The sequence below is a fragment of the Chiloscyllium punctatum genome, chromosome 46 (assembly GCF_047496795.1).
Source record: "Chiloscyllium punctatum isolate Juve2018m chromosome 46, sChiPun1.3, whole genome shotgun sequence".
Taxonomy (NCBI): Eukaryota; Metazoa; Chordata; class Chondrichthyes; order Orectolobiformes; family Hemiscylliidae; genus Chiloscyllium; species Chiloscyllium punctatum.
In genome coordinates, this window is record NC_092784.1 from 57,179,648 (window position 1) to 57,203,605 (window position 23,958).

At 47.8% G+C, this 23,958-nt stretch overlaps 1 protein-coding gene across 2 annotated transcripts in view; it reads left to right on the forward strand.

Annotated features, from left to right (window-relative positions):
• LOC140468141 (uncharacterized) overlaps nt 1-23,958 on the forward strand; it is a 318,469-nt gene that overhangs the window by 32,507 nt on the left and 262,004 nt on the right. For both annotated transcript variants that reach the window (XM_072564343.1, XM_072564344.1), the window contains exons 2-4: nt 16,214-16,381; nt 18,880-19,093; nt 21,281-21,443. In XM_072564343.1, coding sequence (XP_072420444.1) covers nt 16,214-16,381; nt 18,880-19,093; nt 21,281-21,443 — 545 coding nt within the window. The remainder of the gene's footprint in view (nt 1-16,213; nt 16,382-18,879; nt 19,094-21,280; nt 21,444-23,958) is intronic.

Genomic DNA, 23,958 nt, shown 5'->3' on the forward strand with positions numbered 1-23,958 from the left:
GAATTCAATCCCTCTGCTAATAAACGCTAATACACTATAGGTCTTCTTACAAGCTCTATCCACCTGAGTGGCAACTTTCAAAGATCTATGAACATAGACCCCAAGATCCCTCTGCTTCTCCGCATTCTTATTTGTCCTTCCAAAATGGACAACCTCACACTTGACAGGGTTGAACTCCATCTGCCACTTCTCAGCCCAGTTCTGCATCATTTCTAAGTCCCTTTGCAGCCAACAACAGCCCTCCTCACTATCCACAACTCCACCAATCTTTGTATTAAATTCTTCCACCCCCCCCTTTTGTAGAACCCTCCCAAATCTGTCCTTGGAGCCGATACAGTGAATGCTAATACACCAACTAGGGGGATTGAGTCTGAGCTTAACATCGTCTTACAATGCTCGTTTTCCAGCAAGGATTACTGATAGCTACTCAGAGCAGGAGTTCTGCTCGCATAATCTTTCTCAACAAAGGGCTTCAACGTGTGGGATAAATGGGTGGGATTTAATGTGGGCAGTGGGGTCCTCGAGGGCAAAGTGAGGACTGCAGATGCTGGAGATCAGAGCTGAAAATGTGTTGCTGGAAAAGCGCAGCAGGTCAGGCAGCATCCAAGGAGCAGGAGAATCGACGTTTCAGACATGAGCCCTTCTTCAGGGGTCCTCACCCAATCTAATGGAGAAATGCTGAAAACAGTGTCACTTCTGTAGGGAGGGGGTGGGGGGAGCTGTAACAGAACTAATGTAAATCTGGAACATTGCTCAGGTATGTCATTCCCAGAAAAAGCAGGACAAATCCAACCCGTCCAACTACCAACTCATCAGTCTACTATCTATCATCAGTAAAGTGATGGAAGGTGTCAGTAACAGTGCCATAAGTGACATTATGTTTAGGTTCCACCAGGGCCACTCAGCTCCTGACCTCATTACAGCATTAGCTCAAATATGGACAAAAGAGCTGAATTCCAGAGGGGAGGAGAGAGGGGCAGCCCTTGACATTGAGGCTGCATTCGACCGAGTGTGGCATCAAGGAGCCCTGGTAAAACTGGAATCAATGGGCATTCGGGGGTCAAACTCTGCAGTGGTTAGAGTCTCATCTGATACATAGGGAGGTGATTGCAATTGTTGGAGGTCGGTCATCTCAGCTCCAGGACATCTCTGCAGGAGTTCCTCAGGGTAGTGTCCTCAGCCCAACCATCTTCAGCTGCTTCAGCAAAGACCTTCCCTCCATCATAAGGTTATAGAAGTGAGGATGCTCGCCGACGATTGCGCAATGTTCACCACCATTTGCAACTCATGAAGCAGCCCGTGTTCAAATGCAGGCTAATATCCAGGCTTGACCTGACAAGTGACAAGTAACGTTCATGCCACACAAATTCCAGGCAATGACCATCTCAGATAAGAGCGAAGCTAAAGCCCTCCTGTAAACATTCAATGTCGAGGTTTATCGTTACTGAATTACCGAATACCAACATCGCAGGCCAGAAACTGAACTGGACTGGTCATATAAATACAGCAGCTGCAAGAGCAGGGTTAGAGGCTAGGAGTACTGCAACGAGTAACTCACTTCATGACTCCCCAAAGCCTGTCCACCATCAATGAGGTACAGTCAGGAGTGTGATGAAATACTCCCCACTTGCCTGAATGGGGGGGGAGGGGGGGAGCAGCTCCAACAACACTCAAGAAGCTTGACATCATCCAGGACAAAGCAACCAGCTTGACTGGCACCACATCTCCAAACATTCACTCCCTCCACCACCGATGCACTGAGACAGCAGTGTGCACCATCCACACAATACATTGTGGTTACTTGGGCAGCATCTTCTAAGTCTGCGACCACTTCCATCTAGACGGACAAGGGTAGCAGATTCCATAGGAAAACCACCCTCTGCAAGTTCCTCTCCAAGCCACAACTATCCTTGACTTGGAAATACATTGTCATTCCTGAAGGAGATGGCATTTCTCCCACCAGCAACCCTTTCGTCTGTCGCTCTCACTCCATCTCTCACTCTGCCTGTCTCTCTGTCTGTCTTTCTTTGTCATTCTCTGTCTGATGCTCGCTCTCTCTCTGTCTCTTCCATTCTTACTGTCTTTCCATCTCTCTCACTACTTGTCTCTCTCCTTCTCTCTTTCTTTCTTCCTCTCTCTTCCTCTCAGGCACTGTCAGCTGCTCTCTGTCTCTGTTAGTCACTGTATCTGATTCGTATTCCCTCTTTGTGTGTCACATTCTGTCTGTCTTTCAATGTCTCTCCGCTGGTAGCTCTCTATGTCGCTCGCTCGCGCTCTCTCTCTCTCTCTCTCTCTGTTTGTCATGTTCTCTCACTCCCTGTCTTTCACCCCCTCCGTCTCTGTCTGTCTGTCCCTCACTTTTCCTGCCATGATCTATCTCTCTCTCTGCCTGTTGCTCTCACTGTCTTTGTCACTCTTTCTCTCTGTCATGCTCTCACTATCAAACTCTCTCTGTCAGTTGTGCTTTTTTTTCTCTGTCCCTGCTTGTTGCTTGTTCTCTCTCACTATCGCTTCCCCTTGTCACTTTCTGAATCTGTTTGTTATTCTCTCTTGTCCCTCTGACCAACGTGTAAGAGATCAACCTTGAGAACATTTTCAACTTGGTAGCTAGACCGTCGGTGTTAGCGTAATTACCCTGGTACCTAGCGTTCACCCCATCCTAAATCTCATCCGCTGAGCTATGGAGAGACTGGATGCGTTAATTATGTGATGTTTCTTTGTGCAAACACTGACCGAACACTCTCCATATTAATCGCCCCATGAAAACTCTCAGGCATGTTTAGTCTGGCTTGCTGTTATTAAACACTGACTGTGTTAGGGGTAGCCTGACCTGATGGACTGAGATAACCTGATGTAGCTGGGAGAAAGTGAGGACTGCAGATACTGGAGATCAGAGTCGAGAGTGTGGTGCTGGAAAAGCACAACAGATCAGGCAGCATCCGAGGAGAAGGAGAATCGACGTTTCATGCATAAGCTCTTCATCAGCAAAGCCAATGCTAATGCCAACACACCTAAGTCAGGTTGAACCCAAAAGAGACCTCAATTGCAAAGGCCATTTGATGTTATTCTGCCCTCCTTCCATACCTCTGGTGGAAAGCTCTCAGATGTGTATGGTCTCCTGCGATTAAATGACAGACATTGATTTGATTTATTATTGTCACATGTACCTCGGTACAGGGAAAAGTTTTGTTTTGCGTGCAGTACAGGCAGATCATACCACACAAAGTGCGTAAGAATAACAGAACAGAGCGAGGAATGCAATGTTACAGCTGCAGAGAAGGGGCACAAAGAGTTAGATCACCAGTAAATTTAAAATTTCAGAGGTCCACTCAGAAGTGGGGTAGAAGCTGTTCATGAACCTGCTGGTCTGTGCATTTAGCTTCTATACCTTCCACCTGATGGGAGAGGTTGGCAGAGAGTATAACCGGGGTGGGGGGGGGAGGGTGTCTGTGAAGGTGTTGGCTGCCTTCCCGGGGCAGTGGGAAGTGTAGTTGGAGTCAATGGATGGGAGGCTGGTTTGTGTGATGGACTGGGCTGTGTTCACAACTCTCTGTAGTTTCTTACGGCCCAGAGCTGTACCAAGCTGTGATGCTTCCAGACAGGATGCTTACTATTGATTGCACATGAAATTAGATTACTTAGATTAGATTAGATTACTTACAGTGTGGAAACAGGGCCTTCGGCCCAACAAGTCCACACCGACCCGCCGAAGCGCAACCCACCCAGACCCATTCCCCTACACCTAACACTACGGGCAATTTAGCACGGCCAATTAACCTGACCTGCACATCTTTGGACTGTGGGAGGAAACCGGAGCACCCGGAGGAAACCCACGCAGACACGGGGAGAATGTGCAAACTCCACACAGTCAGTCGCCTGAGTCGGGAATTGAACCCGGGTCTCTGGCGCCGTGAGGCAGCAGTGCTAACCACTGTGCCACCGTGCTGCCCAGATGTCTGATGGAGATGCCTGGCATCCATTCCCAATGCCAACTTTCACTCACAGTGGCTTGACACATGGAGTAGGCAGTGGTACATCCTGGGAGAGGGCAGCAGGTCAATCACCCTCTTGTGCCATCTTGTGCAGCTGGGTTCTTTCGAGGGGCCCTTCGCCTCCGCAGCCTGCAATGACATGTTTAGGGATAAGAACTTCCCTTTTTGCGCATCCTTCAGGAGAGCATCTAAGGGAGGGATTGTGTGCGAGTGTGATGTCACTTTTTTTAACCAAGATTGTGGCATCTCTGGTGATTTTGTTTCTCTCCCTTCATGAGGTGAGGGCATCACTGGCTAGGCCAGCAGTTATTGCCCATCCCAGAGGGTAATTGAGAGTTAATCACATTGCTGTGGGTCTGGAGTCACATGTAGGCCAGACCAGGTAAAGATGGCAGTTTCCTTCCCTAAAGGACATTATGCAAAGCCCATCTGGTTCACTAATCAACAATGGATTCAACAATTATTCCAGATATTTATTGAATACAAATTCTACCATCTACTGTGGCAGGATTTGAACCTGGGTCCCCAGAACATTCGAGGAGAAAGTGAGGACTGCAGATGCTGGAGATCAGAGCTGAAAATGTGTTGCTGGAAAAGTGCAGCAGGTCAGGCAGCATCCAAGGAACAGGAGAATCGACGTTTCGGGCATAAGCCTGAAGAAGGGCTCATGCCCGAAAAGTCGATTCTCCTGCTCCTTGGATGCTGCCTGACCTGCTGCACTTTTCCAGCAACACGTTTTCAGCTCCCCAGAACATTACCTGGGTCTCCGGGATAAGCGTCTAATGATAATACCACTAAGCCATTGCCTCCCCTAAAGGGGCATTAGTGAATCCAATGGGTTTTTCTGACCATGGTAATCCCAGACTTTGTTCATTGGGTTCAAATTCCACCATGTTGAGGGATTCGAACCCGGGACATTACCTGGGTTGCTGGATGAGCCACTCGGCCCATTGTCTCCTCAACGCTGGGTTGTGGGTTGGGGGGTGGGTGGTTAGATGGTGTTGATGAGTGCCGCTGCTGGGTTGCACTGAGTGAGGTGCTCTCTCTTGAACGTGGTGCTCAGTCCCGAAGGTCCCAGTGAGTTTCCAACCTCTCTCCCTGTAACACTTGGGGAGGGTGGGGTTCTCCCTACATGGGTAACAAGCTGAGAAAAGTGTATTTGAATGAGAAGACCCAATCTTCATTACCTCCACCCCCACCCCGCCACAGAGAGGGGATTCTTTCCACATTTATGCCCCACCACATCTACACTTCGTCTCAAAGAGACCAGTGGTCGGTGCAGATGGTTGAATGGTTTCCTGCGTTTGCAGTCCAGCTGCAGAGGAAGTTGTAAGCTGTAGTCTGAGTGTGATTAATCAGATGCAACCAGATCCCTTTGACCCAACTTCCACCTCAGGCCTTGGAGGCTGTGCACAGGGGAGAGTGTGTGGAGAGGAGGCGTGGGCAGTAACTGAGCAGGAACTGGGGTTCTCCTGGGGACCGAGGCTGGTAATCGGGGCGACGCAGGTCAGATGTGATTGGAGGAGACACCCCCGGATTCCATCCGGACGCAACGAGTGACCTGGAACGCATCGCCCGAGCCAAAGCCAACCCAAGAACTTTCAAGATACTCGGGAGCAAAAGGACTAACGGAGCTGGGGGTGGGGATGCCCTCAGGAGCCAGCACGGGGACAACGGGCTGAATGTGCGATATGGGAGGGTGGGTGAAGGGATGCCCTTGCAGCAGCATCAGTGTCTGGAGAGGCACAGCGGCTCAGTGGTTAGCACTGCGGCCTCACAGCACCAGGGTTCAATCCCACCTTCGGGCCACAGTCTGTGTGGAGTTTGCGCATTCTCCCTGTGTCTGCGTGGGTTTCCTTCCACAGTCCAAAGATGTGCAGGCTGTGTGGATTGGCAATTGCGAGATTACCCATCGTGTTTGGGTTAGCCAGGGGAAATGCAGGAATGGGGGTCTGGTTTGGGATGCTCTTTGGAGGGTCATCGAAGACTTGATGGGCCAAATGGCGTGCCCCCACACTGTAGAGGTTCAATGGTATTGAAACAAAGAAAAAATAAATAGGTGATGGTAGGATCCCTTGAGTGCCATCCCCTTCCCCAAGAAGGGACTGGTTAAGATTAGATTACTTACAGTGTGGAAACAGGCCCTTTCAGCCCAACAAGTCCATACCGCCCCGCCGAAGCGTAACCCACCCATACCCCTACATCTACATCTACCCCTTACCTAACACTACGGGCAATTTAGCATGGCCAATTCACCTGACCTGCACATCTTTGGACTGTGGGAGGAAACCGGAGCACCCGGAGGAAACCCACGCAGACACAGGGAGAACGTGCAAACTCCACACAGTCAGTCGCCTGAGGCGGGAATTGAACCCAGGTCTCCGGCGCTGCGAGGCAGCAGTGCTAACCACTGTGCCACCGTGCCGCCCCAAATCTGGCACATGCTCAGTGAGATGATATGACTGATTGAGCTGCCTTGTGATAGTGGTCTGGAAGCAGAGGTGACTAATTGGAATGTGTGTGTGAAGTTGTCACAGCCTAAAACCCACTCACCTGTTCCCTCTTCATTGCTCATCATTTACTGAGCAGCTCCCTGCAGTCAGAAACCTGCACAGAGTCAAGATCCCAGGACTCGCAAACTTGACTCCAGTCCAGCATCTTGTGAATTCGCTGACATTCAGCGTCTTAGATCCCTGGTGTCTGAATAAATCTTCTTCTGCTGTTGACAGTCGAAGTTTTTATCGATGGTGCCTTGAGGGTTGCATTCTGCAGAAGTTGCCCATTTTTCATCCTGTACAGGGTTTCAAACCAGCGAGCTGTCGCCTGGTATATTTCTCTCCCTGAAAGAATGTCTTGCGTTTATATAGTGCCAATGGAATGACTGGTGATTGATTGCGTCGCTCTTAGTGGGAGCCTGCCCTCCACAAATGGGCTGCCACCTTTCTCTGTGTTGTAACAGTGGCATCACTGGGAAATAAAATGCCCCGTTGAATGTAAGACACACTCGGGGGCACTCTGAGGTCATGTGAGAGGTGCTAAACACAAGCAGTTCTTTCTTTTTCTCAGTGAATGCCTTCTGAAGTGATTCACTGGGTAAACCACACTGAGATACATCCATAATATGATATGTTGTAAATCCGAGAGCAATGTTTCCCTAACATGAGCTACGAAGTGATGAGTCTGTGCTGTACATAAACTGCATTATATTGTAAGATTGTAAATATAAGCTGCAATAAATTGTAAGATATTTGCATCTATATATATAAGCTGTATTCTACTGTTAGGTTATAGATATAAGATGCAATATATTGTTAGGTTCCTTATATTGCATTATATTGTGAGGTTGTGAATACAAACTGCTATAAATTGTAAGATATATGTGTGTGATATATATAAGCAGCATTGTACTGTTAGGTTATGTATATATAAACTGCATTATATTGTTAGATTATACATAGACACAAGGTGTGTTAAATTGTCAGGTTATACATAATAAACTGCAATATATTGTAAGATATTCACAAGTAAGATGTATTCTAGTGTGACATTATTGATATAAAGTGTGTTAAATTATAAGATACATGATAATGCAAATTATATTTGTATTCCTTATAATTTAATGCATCTTATATCTATAAACTTATGGTATAATGCAGCTTATACACGAATATCTTACAAATCAAAAACTGTATCATATATAAGCTGCATGAAATTGGATCTTAATTGCAGTTTATATAATCTTGCAATATAATGCAGTTTGTATATTGATCATTACAGACATATAATTGTAAGATGCTACATTCTATCCACTTTCCTGTCTGCTTCTGAAATTAATAGGTATCTGCGCTTTGAAATATAGATGCAAAGATGTACACTCAAAGTTCTGTATACAGAGCATACGACAAATGAAGAGGTGTTGCAAAATGCAAAGGCTAAAAGAACCCTTAAAAAGCGAGAGGCAAAAGTCATGGCAGTGTTTTGAGCATTTGTTCAGAGCTGGAAAGCTGCAGAGATCTCCTCCACAAGGGCTAAATGGGGAAGAGTTGGCGGGGGAGGGGGAAGAGGTCTCACCGTGGATCCGGCTGGGTCATGGGTATCACAGACCGGGTGGTGTTGAGCTGCGAAGGGCGTGTGTGACGTTGGTGTAAGGCACCACTGGCAGCAGATCCCTGGCCTGAGCAGTTGCAAGCAGCTCTAGAGAATGATCCCTGAACTGTAATCAGTGCAGGAGGTGGCCATTCGGCCCATCGTGCCTGCACTCGTTCTATCCCATAATGCCAATCTCCTACCTTTTCCTCATATCCCTGTGCAACATTTCAATCCAAATAATTATCCAGGGCACTCCAAGACTGTCTCCACCAGATTTCCAAGCCTTGCCTTGTGGAGTAGGTTTCTTTCTCACATTGCCCCTTACTTTGTTTGCACAACAGTTGTTCCTTTTCCGAGTGGGAACAGCTTCATGTATTTCTGACAACTCGTCCTGATTTAGGATAGATTAGAATCCCTACAGTGTGGAAACAGGCCCTTCGGCCCAACAAGTCCACACTGACCCTCCAAATAGTCACCCACCCGGGCAAATTTACCCCTGCACCTAACCTACTCATCTCTGAACACTGTGGACAATTTAGCATGGCCAATTCACCTAACTTGCACATGTTTGGACCGTGGGAGGAAACCCACACAGACACCCGAGGCTGGAATCGAACCTGGGTCCCTGGCGCTGTAAGGCAGCAGTGCTAACTACTGAGTCGCTGTGCCATGATTTGCTGAGGAGAGCTGAGTTTTCCACCCTCTGATCATCTCTCCAACTCATCAGCGATTTTGTGATGTTGCTATCACCTGCCAAAACAAGAAATTAAAGCCAACTGTTTCTGCTGTAGTGGACCACTGTCTGTCTACACTTGGCCCACCAAACTTGTTACAGTCGGAGGTGGCCATTGAAACGCTGCGCCTGACGACTGACTGCATGTCAGCCATCGAACAACAGCTCCTCATACAATCCAAGGCTCCTGTTGCCTCTGCCATTATCATTCAGGTCTCGGAATATAGAAACATAGAAAATGGCAGCAGAAGTAGGCCATTCAGCCCTTCGAGCCTGCCCCACCATTCAGTATGATCATGGCTGACTGTGCAATCTCAGTATCCCACTCCCACTTTCTCCCCATATCCCTTGATCCCTTTAGCTGTGAGGTCCATGTCTAGCTGCCTCTTGAATATATCTAACAAACTGGCCCCAACAGCTTCCTGTTGGGGAACTCCACAAGTCCACAACTCTCTGAGTGAAGAAATTCTTCCGCATCCCTCAGTTCTAAATGGCTTACCCCTTGATCTTAGACTGTGACCCCTAGTTCTGGACTTCCCCAACACCGGGAACATTCTTCCCACATCTAGCCTGTCCAGTCCCATCAGGATTTTATACGTTTCTATGAGATCCCCCTTTTTTCTTCTAAATTCCACAAGTACAAGCCCTGTCGATCTAATCTTTCTTCATATCTCAGTCCTGCCATCCCAGGAATCAGTCTCAAGACATTGAATCCAAGGTGATAGTGGGATGGAGGTGATGAAGGGGTTGAATTAGCATGGCCTTTCCTAGTCTTGTGTGTTTCGATGTGCCTCTGTAGAGGGGCGTTCACTTGTTTGTGCGTGCTGTGTTGCAAGGTACATTTCAAAACAAGAGCCTGCATTTCACGAGCACCTTTATTGCGGTAAATCATTGAAGATGCTTCATTGTCAGAGTTTTCAGTGTTGCCTGCATCTTGGCTATTGCATTGTAATGTACACAGGGTCATTAATACAATGTGAAGCAGGGGGTTAGTGAGCTTTCTTTATCAGCCCAATTGTTTGCTGTCTACTGCTTAGCAGTGTGTTCAACACCAGGCCTTTATTGAAGCAAATGTGAGATGTCTGTCGGCAGTGTGTATCGAAATCCCAGGACTAAGGCAGATGGGATAGACTTTTCTACATGATTGTACTTCTGTCCAGATTTCCTCCTTTTTATACAAATAAAATGCATGTTTTGAGTTACCTAGTTTGCCAGATATGCAGATGTCTGACCCCATGCATCACCAGTTCACTATTTGCATTTTGCCGTGCACAATACATTGTTTGCATTATTCTTAGGTGATGCTGGTCTCTAATCAGTGTGTGCTTCTGTGTGTCTGTGAGGTGGGGGAGGGGGGGCATGTGGGTATGTGTGTGTGTGTTTGGGGGGGTGACGGATGGGTGAGTGTGTGGGGGGATGGGTGAGTGGGTGGGGGTGATGGGGATGTGTGTGTGGGGATGTGGGTGTGTGTGTGTCTGTGCATGTGTGTGTGCGCATATGTGTCTGTCAGTGTTTCTGTGTGTGTGAATGTGTATATAGTGTGTGTCAGTGTTTGTGTGAGCACATATGTGACGGTGTGTCAGCATGTGTGTCAGCATGTGTGTCTATGTATGTGTGTCTATGTATGTGTGTGTTTCTGTGCGCGCATGTATGTGACTGTGTGTCTATGTATGTGTGTGTCTATGTATGTGTGTGTCAGTGACTGTGTGTGCACGTATGTGACGGTGTGTCTATGTATGTGTGTGTCAGTGACTGTGTGCACGAATCTGTGACTGTGTGTGTGTTGTTGGCACTTGCTGTTTATCAGTATGATGGTGTTTCACCCAGGAATGTAAATACTGTGTCATTTCTCATTGCTGTGCTATTTCTGTCATTGAGTTGCTGGGTCTGGTGACCTGTACATGCTGTGAGTTCCCCGTCTCCTAATCAGCGGAATATTGTGCACCTGTCTATCACAGGTCACCATGGCAACGTCTTGTTGACACCTAGCTGAGTGTGAGGGTTGGACTGAGCAGCTGTGAGTAGGCCTTACCAAGGAGGCCATCTCAGTCAGGCAGCTTGACTCAATTTCCTGTCTAGACTTTACTCCACCTGCTTCCCTGCCCCCCTCTCCCCCTCCTCCAGCCCTTACTGGCGATGCTCCTGCCCTCCAGCACCCACTCTGCTCCATCCCTGATCTCATCGCTGTCGCCTTTCTTCAAAGCAAGATAAATTTTCATTCCTTGTTCTGAAGCACCCTTGCTTTCTTTCCTCTTTCGCTTCAAAGATTAATTACATCTCTGAAAACATGCCATTGGATCGACAACAAAGCAGCGTTCCTTCTGATGAAGAGATCCAGGAGATACCTGTGGGATTCATACAGTGGCTAATAATCAGGTCTGGAGTTCCCTGCTCTCCCAGACACGTTCCCTATTGTCACATTCTCTTGTTTTTCACCTACGACCTGACACAACCTGGAAGTGTCCAGGCTGCATTTTAACTGGCTGCATGAAGCTTAGTAAAGCCTCCAGTCAGGACTCCTGCCTTAACACATTATACGCAGCGGAGTGCTGGCTTATTTATTAAAGACTAAAGTTTAAAATTCTGATCCCTGTTCCATCTAAAACTGCAAGAGCCATATTTTCTCCTTGATTCCTTTTCCCGTCATTCCTGACTCAGCTCATTGATGCAAAGCCACTTGTCATTCCTTTCTCTTTCTGTCCATCGTCAGGATGGATCCTCTCTATTCCACCCCCCCTCCTCCCTTGAATGACAGCTCCACATGGTGTGGGCTGTTCTCCATTTCATTATTCCTTACCTCGTGGGCATGTTGTTAGATCGGACCTGACCCCATCCTCAACATCAACACTGTGTTCTCCTGCATCCCATGCCAGAGCTGGGGAAGGTGTTTTTATTGATTCCCATCTCTGAGAGACATGGGATCGTTGGTCAGTTTGGAGCTTGACCTCCCATCCCTGGTCCTATTTATTCTTCACCTCACCAAGACCAATCATGTGGTTACAATTCACAGCCATTCTGGGTCCACCTCCCTTTTTGTTTTCCTCTGTTATTCATTCCATTCTGTTTTTTTTTTCATTCACGGGATTAGGGCATCGCTGGCTAGACCAGCACACATTGCCCATCCCTAATTGCCCAGAGGGAAGTTAAGAGTCAACCATATTGCTGTGGGTCTGGAGTCACATGTAGGCCAGACCGGGTAAGGATGGCAGTTTCCTTCCCTAAAGAACAATAGTAAACCAGGTGGGTTTTCCCTGACCTGGTCAAAGTATTGAGTACAGGAGATGGGAGGTCATGTTGCGGCTGTACAGGACATTGGTTAGGCCACTGTTGGAATATTGCGTGCAATTCTGGTCTCCTTCCTATCGGAAAGATGTTGTGAAACTTGAAAGGGTTCAGAAAAGATTTACAAGGATGTTGCCAGGGTTGGAGGATCTGAGCTACAGGGAGAGGCTGAACAGGCTGGGGCTGTTTTCCCTGGAGCGTCGGAGGCTGAGGGGTGACCTTATAGAGGTTTACAAAATTATGAGGGGCTTGGATAGGGTAATTAGACAAAGTCTTATCCCTGGGGTCAGGGAGTCCAGAACTAGAGGGCAAAGGTTTAGGGTGAGAGGGGAAAGATATAAAAGAGACCTAAGGGGCAACTTTTTCACGCAGAGGGTGGTACGTGAATGCAATGAGCTGCCAGAGGATATAGTGGAAGCTGGTACAATTGCAACATTTAAGAGGCATTTGGATGGGTAAATAAATAGGAAGGGTTTGGAGGGATATGGGTCGGGTGCTGGCAGGTGGGACTAGATTGAGTTGGGATATCTGGGTCAGCATGGATGGGTTGGACCGAAGGGTCTGTTTCCAAGCTGTACATCTCTATGATTCTATGACCGTTGACAATGGATTCATGGTCATCATTAAACACTTATTTCCAGATTGTTACTGTATTCAAAATTCACCATCTGCCGTGGTAGAGTTTGAACCCAGGACCCCAGGAAATTACATGGACCCCTGGGTTAATAGTCTAGCGATAATACCACTAGGCTATCATCTACCCCCAAGGTATATGGGTAGATATATAAGTAGCGAGTTCGATGTTGCTAAACAAAATCAGAAGTTGTTGGAAGAGCTCAGCAGGTCTGTGAAGAAAAATCAGAGTTAACGTTTCGGGTCAAGTGACCCTTCTTCTATGGACCCCAAACATTAACTCGGGCTTCTCCCCACAGGTGCTACCAGATCTGCTAGGCTTTTCCAGCAACTTCTGATTCACACCATCCAAAGTTCTGGTTTTTAGATGTTGCTGGATTGTCAAAGGATTTTCCAAAATGAGGGGTCCCAGTTAGGTTTTACTGAACCAGATGGGTTTTCCTTATGGTCATCATCGGATACCTTCATTGATTTCAAATCCCACGCTGAGATTTGAACTCGGATCCCCTAGAACATTACCTGGGTCTCTGGATTAATAAACTAGTGCCAATTTCACAAGGCCATCGCCTCTTGCTGTTTTAATTCACCCGGGGGAAGCATGGTCCTCATTTTATCTTATCAAAAAGTCAGATGCTGGTCCAAAAATACTTTCAATCGAGGGAGGAAAATTTGACGGATAGTCTGCACTGGGAATCTAATATGCCCTGTCAGATCAAGTGTAGCTTTGACTGGCTGCTGAGTAGAAATTTCTTTAATTCTGGCAGTGTGTCCCGTGAGCAATTGTAACTGGGAAGGCGGGATATCGCAAATTCATTGTAAAGGGAAAATCACATAGAGTAGCTTTACAAAGTACATATTGGGCCATCCCCAACAGAAATAAATGACATCTTTTCAGTAGCCTTAGAACAGGAGTTATCTTTTTTTGACTGCAGAGTCAGTCCAAAGCTTGATTTAATAAGGAAAGCTGATTAAATTGCAGCAGCAGTGCTGGCTGTGATTAATGGCTGCCTAGCTGTGAAAACAAATAGTTATTTCCTGAATAAGGCAATGTCAAATGTGTTGCTCCCTTCCTCTAGAAAACTGGGATAGCTGAATCTTGCCGAGGCGGTATCCTGTTACATCGCTGCCAGTTGGACATGTCGCAGGGATTATATCATGAACGATGAGCGAGAGTACTTATTTGCAGAGCTAGCTTGGCAGATGAACAATAGATTGAACCTGAGGAGCAGAATTCTGCAGATGCTGGGAATTGGATCTCAGAACAGAGGAGGCTGGAAACGCTCAGCAGGTCTGAGGGTGGATAGAGAGAGACAGAGTTTGTCTCTCAGGCTGGCAGAACTTAGAAAAGTTAGAGAGGCTTTGAACATGGAGGGTTGGGAACAAGGATAAAACAGACGCCCGTGACAGGGTGGAAGACGGGCAAGATTAAATGACAAATGATTGGTCAGCCAGGGTTAAAGGGAATAGAATCTTAGAAAGAATGCCTATGGTGCAGGGAGAGGCTGTTTGGTCCATTGAGTCTGCGTTGACTCTCCCACCCAGACACATCTTACCATGGCTTAATCCACCCGGCCTACACATCCCTGAACATTATGGACAGTTTAGCATAGTCAATTCACCTTAATCTGCACACATCTTTTGATTGTGGGAGGAAACAGGAGCACCTGGAGGAAACCCACACAGACATGGGGAGAACGTGCAAACTCCACAGTGGCTCAGTGGTTCGCACTGCTGCCTCACAGCACCAGGGTCCCAGGTTCGATTCCAGCCTCGGGCAACTGTCTGTGTGGAGTTTGCACATTCTCCCCATGTCTGCGTAAGTTTGCTCCCACTGTCCAAAGATGTGCAGGTCAGGTGAATTGGCCATGCTAAATTGTCCATAGTGTTAGGTGCATTAGTTGGTGGGTGGGTTACTCTTTGGAGGGTCGGTGTGGACGTGTTGGGCTGAAGGGCCTGTTTCCACAGTGTAGGGAAGCTAATCCACGCAGACAGTCGCCTGAGGCTAGAATCGAACCTGGGTCCCTGGCGCCGTAAGGCAGCCATGCTAGCCACTGCGCTGTGCCCGATGGTGATGGGATTGGGGAGGGGGTTGGGGTGGAACAAAGTATGTGTGCTACTGCCTGAAAACAACACTTTCGGAGAAAAATCAAAACGTGCATAGAAGAAAAGGAATCCGGTCTCTGTGTTCACTGCTCAGGGTACTGGAGGTTCTGCTGTTTGCAGAATACCATAAGACCATAAGACATAGGAGTGGAAGTAAGGCCATTCGGCCCATCGAGTCCACTCCGCCATTCAATACCTTCCCTTGGTGACAGAAGCTCAGCTGACATCTCTGCCCTCGATCTGCCATACTGCCTTTATGAAGCTCAGCGAAAGCTGGACTCAGTGCTGAGATCAACAACGTCAGACCGTGAACTCTGATTTCATTGGGGCACACTGCTAGGAGGGTGGTGGAGACACGAAATCTTACTGACGTGAAAATGAGAAAAAAAAAACACTTGAAATGTCATAAGCATTTGAGACTGTGGGTCAAGAGCTGGAATAAACGTAGAGTTAGAGTAGATTTTGCTGGTGTAAATTTGATGGGCGAGAATCTTGCAGTGTAGAAACAGGCCCTTCAGCCCAACAGGTCCACACTGACCATCGACGAGTAACTCCCCCAGACCCATTCCTCTCTCTAATCCCTCGGCAATGCACCTAACCTACACATCCCTGAAAACTACAGACAACTTAGCGCGGCCAACTTGCCTAACCCGCACATCTTCGGACTGTGGGAGGAAACAGGAACAAACCCACACAGGCACAGGGAGAGCGTGCAAACTCCATACAGTCACCTGAGGCTGGAATCGAACCCGGGTCACTGGCGCTGTGAGGCAGCAGTGCTAACCACTGAGCCACCGTGCTGTGATTCTCGGGCTGTTCGGGCTGACAGTAGCTTGATGGCTGGAGGGTGGGTGGGTGGAAAACAAATGTTCGGAACTGAGCGAAGTTTCAAGATGAGGACTGAAAGCAGCCAGATCAAATTTCTGGGAGAACAGGAGAATTTGGAATGTAACAAAACCCTGTTGATTGCGAATTCTCAGCATCAAGTGAAATGATGTGTGCATGAAAGGACATTTGGCTAAAAGAGCATCGTTGGTTTACATTCGGTTCTGCCATAACATGATAGTTCTGTTCTTGTGCGACTCCGTATTACGAGAACGTCACATGATAGCAGCACCATTTAAACTAATGGGGCCGGACTCATATTGGAACCAATACACGCTTTAAAAGTCTGCACTTTAGAAACAGTGTCCCCAATTTGTCAATCGTGTTATAGCGAATTCACATTTACGAAACGCACGTTATGGCGGAACTGCCTGCACTCTATCTCTCCTTAGGATGTACGGCTGAATATTTTGTTAAAACATTGCCTGGCAACACGTTTCTGGGTAAATCCAGATGCATTAGCCACATCCGATAAATGTTCCATTGACTCTTGCAGAGGACCCAGTCGATGTCTTGCAAATACTGGACCTCCAGGACACCCTGGATGGAGTCGTAACAGTCGCGGGATTTTGCACACATCGAAAAGGCTCCGAAGAGACAGATCTTGCACTCCGGTTAGAAAACAAAACTCATTTTAGCGCCCTGACAACGCAGTTATTCCCAGGTGTGTTTATATTGCGGTTTGCAAACTTTGGTTGATACAGTTCCTGCAAAGCTGTAGGTGGTGGGATGGTTTCGGGTTCAGGGTTGGGGGATTTGTTTCATGGCCTGCTGTAAATTGAGATGCTTGGATTGCCCTGAGGCTGAGGATCCACCGTGAGTCCTTGTATTTGAGCACAAAACAGATCTTGGGCCAAGAGTAAACTCCTAACCAGGTGAAGCAACAATGTGACAAGTGGAAGCTTGCTCAGATTGTACTTATTAAACGATGCTGTACTCTCTGAAAGAGACCAAGACAATCTTTGATTTATTTATGGTGCGTAAGATCACTAGCATATGGCTCCCAACTTCACCACAGCACCTGCTTACGAGGTTGATGAGCTTCTTTGGATGTGTGGTGTTAATATCTCCATGGTCATCACACCCTGAAGTTTGAATTAAACGCTTAACATTCTGGCCCAGAGATAGGGACGCTGCCACTCCACTACGAGACCCTAGTGTCTCTCCCATCTAAGCTCAAGTAAAACCCCCCGTCATTGCCCTCCACCTGCAACCAGTTAAACACAACTGACACATGTTTAAAAGCGAAATCCTGCAAAACTGAAATTAAAAGAGAAGCAGAGTGTGTTGGAGAAACTCAGCGGGTCTGGCAGCTTCTGTGGAGAGAGAAAAACAGTGTCACATTTCGGGTCAGTTCTGAAGAAGTCACACTGGACTCGAAATGTTAAGACATAGAATCCCTTCAGTGTGGAAACAGGCCATTTAGCCCAACAGGTCCACACAGCATCCCACCCAGACTCACCCAACACCCCCCCACCACCCCTGCATTTCCCACCCTAACTTGCTCCATCTTTGAATTCTTGTTCTTCTCTCCACGAGATTGCCAGACCTGCTGATTATACAATAAAGGTGTTTGTGCTGTTTCTTTGGTGGACCTGTCTAACGAGGAACATAAAAACTAGGAGCAGTAGGCCATTCAGCCCCTCAAGCCTGTTTCGCCATTTAATACAATCATGGCTGACCTCTATGAGACCTCAACTCCACCCTCCTGACCTCTGCCCATAATGCCTCAACTCATTGCTAATTAAAAATCTGTCTATCTCCTCCTTAGGTTTACTCACTGTCCCAGCATCCAGCACACTCCAGGGAAGTGAATTCTACATAGACCGTCCTTTGAGAGGAGTAGTTTCTCCTCATCTCTGTTTTTAAATCCGTCTCCCCTTATGCTGAAGTTATGACCTCTCGTTCTCGATTGTCCCACAAGGGGAAACATCCTCCCTATGTCGGCTTTGTAAATCCCCTATAGCATCTCACGCACGGAGAAAGCGAGGGCTGCAGATGCTGGAGATTAGAGTCGAGAGGGTGGTGCTGGAAAAGCACAGCAGGTCAGGCAGCATCCGAGGAGCAGGAGAATCGACGTGTCGGGCATGAGCCCTTCATCAGGAAAGGGTTCCTGATGAAGGCCTTATGCCAAAATGTCGATTCTCCTGCTCCTTGGATGCTGCCTGATCTGCTGTGCTTTTCCAGCATCACACTCTCGATCCTCAGCATCATACGCACCTAAATTACATCTCTCGTTCTCCTAATCTCCAGAGAGTTTCAGCCAAAACTGCTCGATCTCTCTTCATAAGCCAAACTCCAGTTTGCCCCTGCTTATTCCTCATATCCATAGCTTCACATATATCTCAATATGTCACCTATTTCTCCACTTCCCTTTTGGAAGACACAATTGAATCTCTTTCCAACTCTGACGCACCACATTCCAAACCAGAACCATTGAATGGAAATGCTCCACATCATCCCCTTTTGATTCCTTGACCAGCCACCTTCAATATTGTCATCTCATCACCAACCCTTTTACCACAAGAAGTAGTCCCTCCCTATCAACTCTTATCAGTTTGAGCATCTCGTTTACATCTCCTCTCCCCTCTCCCTACCCCACTCCAAAAACAATAATATCAGCCTCTCTTGTCTTTTTCATGTCAGTAGGAACAGCAGCAGGCCATTTAGCCCATTGGTAAGATCCTACTGATCTGATTGCAGCCTTTGTATGACCTTCTTGACTGTCCCTCATAATCATGGACTCTGTTGTCCATCAGAACCCAGTTTAGATTTTTCAACATTTTCAATGACTCCAGTTTCCACTACTCTCTGGGCAAGAGATTCCCAAACACTGATGGAAGAAATCTCAGCTCACTGAGGAGTGAGGTAACGACAGGCTTCGAAATTTAATCGAAACCAGGAATCCTTGACATCTCATGAGGTATCCGCAGCGCAAATGGTTCTAGAAAGTTCCATTCAGGGAGAGGGTGATGCCAATGGAGAAAAAAAGTGGTGTAGTGCCTCGAGTAGGCCAGGTCGGTGCCTGTGTGAAATGTTGAAAGACTCTCAAAAAAATGGTAGTCATTCGTTTCGATGTGTGTGCCTTTAAGGAATGTAATCACGCCATATTTTGTTAATAAGTGTGTTTATAAACACTTCTTTTCCCTATAAAACATTTAGATGGACATTTCCCAGAGAATTTCTCCATCCTAATGACACTGAAGGCCAAGAAAATGTCTCAGTTTTTCCTGCTGTCCATTTACAATGACCAAGGAATACAACAGCTCGGGGTAGAGATTGGGCGATCTCCTGTCTTTCTTTATGAGGATCAAACAGGCAAACCAACCCCTGAGGAATATCCCATCTTCAAAAAAATTAACCTAGCTGATGGCAAGTAAGTACAGCACACTTTCACCCTTCCTCCTACTGGTCAGTCGCTCGTCAATGTTTACCTCAAATGCATTTTTGCATGGACCACTGGCGGAGTCAGTTAATGTCTCCAGTTTACTATCTGCGTTCCAAAGGTAGTGTACTCCATTGCATCCAGTTATGCAGCATGTTTAAGAAGGGAGATGTCCCCAAGGCACATCATAGCAGGGTTATACTCAGAATCCCTACAGTGTGGAAACAAGCCCTTCGGCCCAGCAAGTCCACACCGACCCTCCGAAGAATAACCCATCCAGACCCATTCCCCTACCTTAATTATTCTATATTTACCCCTGACTAATGCACCTAACCTACACATCCCTGGACACAATGGGCAACTTCCCATAGCCAATCCACCCTAACTTGCACATCTTTGGATTGTGGGAGGAAACCCACGCAGACACTGGGAGAACGTGCAAACTCCACACTGACAGTCAACCAAGGTTGGAATCGAACCCGGGTCCCCCGCGCTGTGAGGCAGCAGTGCTAACCACTGAGCTACCGTGCCGCCCCAATGACCAACATATGTCAAGAAGGTCCTGTGACGTGGTGGTAGTGTCCGTATCTCTCGGCCAGAAGGTCCCACCTCAGGACGCGACGAAGACATGCCGTTAAAAATGTCCGAGCAGATAGCTTCATGTTACAAAGAAAGCCAAAACCTGATTGTGAGATAGGAGGAGAGGTGGCCAAGAGGTTCCGGAACAGAGGTTGGGTTTACAGGACTCTGTAAACAAAGAGAGCTGGAGAGCTCCTTCCAAGGTACCATAGTTTAAAGCAACAAGCAGCAAGGAGCAAAGGTCCTAAGGTCATTCTAGTTTCCCCAAAGCAGGTGTGACATCTAATTGTTGGATGCACTTTGTTGGCAGGGTCCTGTTGTCAATATACCTTCTACCAGTGGTGCTATCAATGGGATTGTGGTGAAGCATCATGACAGAATGTTCTAATTGCTTCCACATGGTCTGGACATTATCCAGAATATTTGTATGAACCAGATCATCCAGAATAAGGGCGTTGGATATGAGCCAAGGCTCGGTCATTAAAGGAGTGTTCTCTGATGATAGCTGCAGTGGGAATCACAGATTGCCTACAGTGTGTGAGCAGGCCATTCGACACATCCAGTCCACACCAATCACCTGAAGAGCTTCCCACCCAGTCACTGTAACCCTGCATTTCCCCATGGCTAACCTACCTGGCTTGCAAATCCCTGGACACAATGGGCAATTTAGCATGGCCAATCCATCCTAACCTGCAGAAACTTTGGAAGGAAACCAGAGCACCCAGAGGAAACCCACCCAGACTGTGCAAACTCCACACAGAGAATGTGCAAACTCCACACAGACAGTCGCCTGAGAGTGGAATTGAACCTGGGTCCTCATTGCTGTGAGGCAGCAGTACTAACCACTGATCCACCAAACCTGCCCAATGATTAGAATTTTTCAGAATATTTGTCTTAATGGTTGGCTGTCTTGTCCGTCAGAATTCTGTTTAGATTATTGAACGTGTTCACTGATACAGCCTTCACTGCTCTCTACTTCACTACTAATGACCCTCTGAAGGAAGAAATCTGACCTCCTTGAAGAGTGACACACACCAGCCCCCTCCTCACTCTCTCAATGAAAGCAAATGCTGGAGATTGAGACAAATGCAAAAAAACAACTGCTGGAGGAACTCAGCAGGGTCAGTGAAGAGAGAAAGAGAGACAGATTTAACATTTTGAGTCCGTTATGACCCTTGTTCAGAACTGGAGACCCGGAGAGCTGCCAGACCTGCTGAGTTTCTCCAACACTTTCTGCGCTGGCCCCTCCTCCACCTCGTCCTTTCGAGGCACCCCCTTATGCCGAACGCTCTGGCAAACCTTGGGGCCACGTGGCCGAGTGCTTCCCCCATTGGGTACGATCGAAACTGTTCTGTGCGAGGCCGCTCCCCACGCCCGTGAAGTGCGTTGGGATGATGTTGAAGGCGCTATGTAAATGCAGGCTATCGGGTTGTGGGGTGGGCGGACTGAGTGCATAATTGTTGCTGGATGGGAGTGTTCGGTTGTCGCTTGAGCGAGTGCCGTTCCTTCCGGTGAGTAACCCTCACACCCAGCAGTGCGTCAGGCTCAGGTTTGTTCACGCCCTCATCTCTGACGGTACCCGCTGGTTGTGTTTTGCAGGTGGCACCGCCTGGCGATCAGTGTTGAAGGGAAGAATGTCACGCTGATCATTGACTGCAGCCAGCAGATATCTGAGCATCTAGCTCGAAGTGACAATCCAGAGATCAGCACCAATGGAATCACCGTGTTCGGTACCAGGATATTGGACGAGGAAGTGTTTGAGGTTAGTGTGATGGTTTGTCAGCCAATGGAGTCTGGCATGCCTTTGTTTTGTTCTGTGGGCTCCCCTTGTGTGTCTTTTGGGTCCCCCCCTCCATCAACCAATAGCTAATCTCACCGATTCAGACAGAGTGGAAACAACCCCTCTTACTCGGGGCATGGAGTTGGCAAACCATGTTGCAGCTGTAGAAAGCCCTTGATAGGCCGCACTTGGAGTATTAACTGCAGTTTTGATCGCCACACTACCAGAAGGACGTTGGAAGCTTTGGAGAGAGTGCAGAGAAGGTTCACCAGGATGTTGCCTGGTCTCGAGGGCATGGCTGTGGGGAAAGGTTGGGTGGCACAGTGGCTCAGTGGTTAGCACTGCTACCTCACAATGTCAGGGACCCGAGTTCAATTCCAACCTTGGACGACTGTCTGTGTGGAGTTTGTACATTCTCCCTGTGTCTGCATGGGTTTCCTCCGGGTGCTCTGATTTTCTCTCACTGTCCAAGGATGTGCAGGTCAGGTGAATTGGCCATGCTAAATTGCCCATAGTGTTAGGTGCATTAGTCAGGAGTAAAGATAGGGACTGTGTACTCTTCAGCAGGTCAGTGTGGACTTGATGGGCCAAAGAGCCTGTTTCCATACTGTAGGGAATCTATAAAAGAAAGACCAGGATTGTTTTCACTGGAAAGACAGCAGCTGGCAGGAGACCTGATAGAGGGTTACACAATGATGACAGGATGGATAGTTTCCCAGGGTTAAAGTTTCAATTACAAGAGGGTATAGGTTCAAGGTGAGAGTGGGAACATTTAAGGGGAGATGTGCGAGGGAAGGTTTTCACACGGAGAGTGGTAGGGGCCTGGAACGCACTGTCAGAAGAGGTGGGGGTATCAGGCACATTGGAGACATTTAAGAGGCACTTGGATGGTTACATTAATAGGGAGGGAATAGGGGGATATGGACCGAATAAGGGCAGATGGTTTGTTCTTTAGTTTAGTTGAGGCATGATGATCGGCACAGGTTTAGAGGGCCGAAGGGCCTGTTCCTGTGCTGTACCTCTCCTTTGTTTTTACTCCATGAGTGTTATGCAGCTGTGACCTTTGAACTGTTTGCTGATCTCATCTGGAGTTATGACTGGGGTATTTTAAGAAGGAAGATGTGCCCCGGGGCACATCATAGAAGGGTCATCGAATAACTTTTGACACGAGGGTCGCGTGATGCAGCGGTAGTGACCCTATCTCTCAGCCGGCAGGTCCCACCTCGGGAGATGTGCCGCTAAAACGCCTGAGCAGATTTCTTAACGTAACAAAGAGAACCAGAAACTGCTTGAGGGCTCTGCTTTGGAACGAAACAGCTGCTTCAAACTCCTGATCAGACAGGGACTGAGGTAATGTGCGTGGCCTTCCACAGTTGAATAGTCTCACTCCTATCTTGGCTCGTGTGTGAGGGAAGCTTAGGCTCCTGGTGGGTGCAGGGCAAGCTAAAAACGCCAACATAGTACGGGCACAGTTGGGGGAGGTGGCAGGTGAAGGAACAGGGTGGGGGGGGTGTAGTGGGTATAGTCTCTGTTACTTGCTGCTCACGTTTCAGTTGGTATCTGTCACCATACATTTATTATTCAGAATGCATCTGCAAAGGACCATCCAAAACGTCCATCGCAACTAAAGAAACAGGTTCATTTCAGAGTCGAACTGTGAGATTGCGAAGTGGCGGACTGAAAGAGGGCTCAGTTATTCAGTAGGAGTGGCACAGTGGCTCAGTGGTTAGCACTGCTGCCTCACAGTGCCAGGAACCCAGCTTCGATTCCAGCCTCGGGCGACTGTATGTGTGGAGTTTGCACATTTTCCCCATGTCTGCGTTGGTTTCCTCCGGGTGCTCCAGTTTCCTCCCACAGTCCAAAGATGTGCAGGTCAGGTGAATTGGCCGTGCTAAATTGTCCGTAGTGTTCAGGGATGTGTGGGCTAGGAGCATTGGTCAGGGATAAATGTAGGGTAATTGTGTAGGGGAGCAGGTCTGGGTGGGTTACTCTTCAGAGGGTCGGTGCGGACTTGTTGGGCTGAAGGGCCTGTTTCCAAGCTGTAGGGGTTCTATGATTCTTGGCACGTGATGACTCTGGATGGTGTCGGGGGTTGGGGTTAGGGAAGAAGCATTGACATGTGCCATAGGTGAGTTGGCTACAAAATGTTTGCTGCTCTTCCAGGAATATTGAGGGAATAGCTTGGAAAGCCTCTGTTAAACTCCTTTCCTTGAAGGAAAGGCACAGTGGTAGTGTCCCTACCTCTGGCTCAGAAGGCCTGGGTTCAAGTCTCACCTGCTGTGGAGGAGTGTAACAGTTGTGAAAAGGTTGATTTGAAAATCCCGAGAGTTCCAGCAGGATCTCTGACCCTCCCCTTTCGAAGCTGTGTGTGATGGAGCCCGATGCGTGAGTGCGTTGCACTATCTTGGGGACGTCTTGACTGTGGAAAACATTGAGCAGAAAGTTGGGTCTGTCCCTTCATTCCGGCATCGGTCGCATTTGGGCACGTTCTTCAACA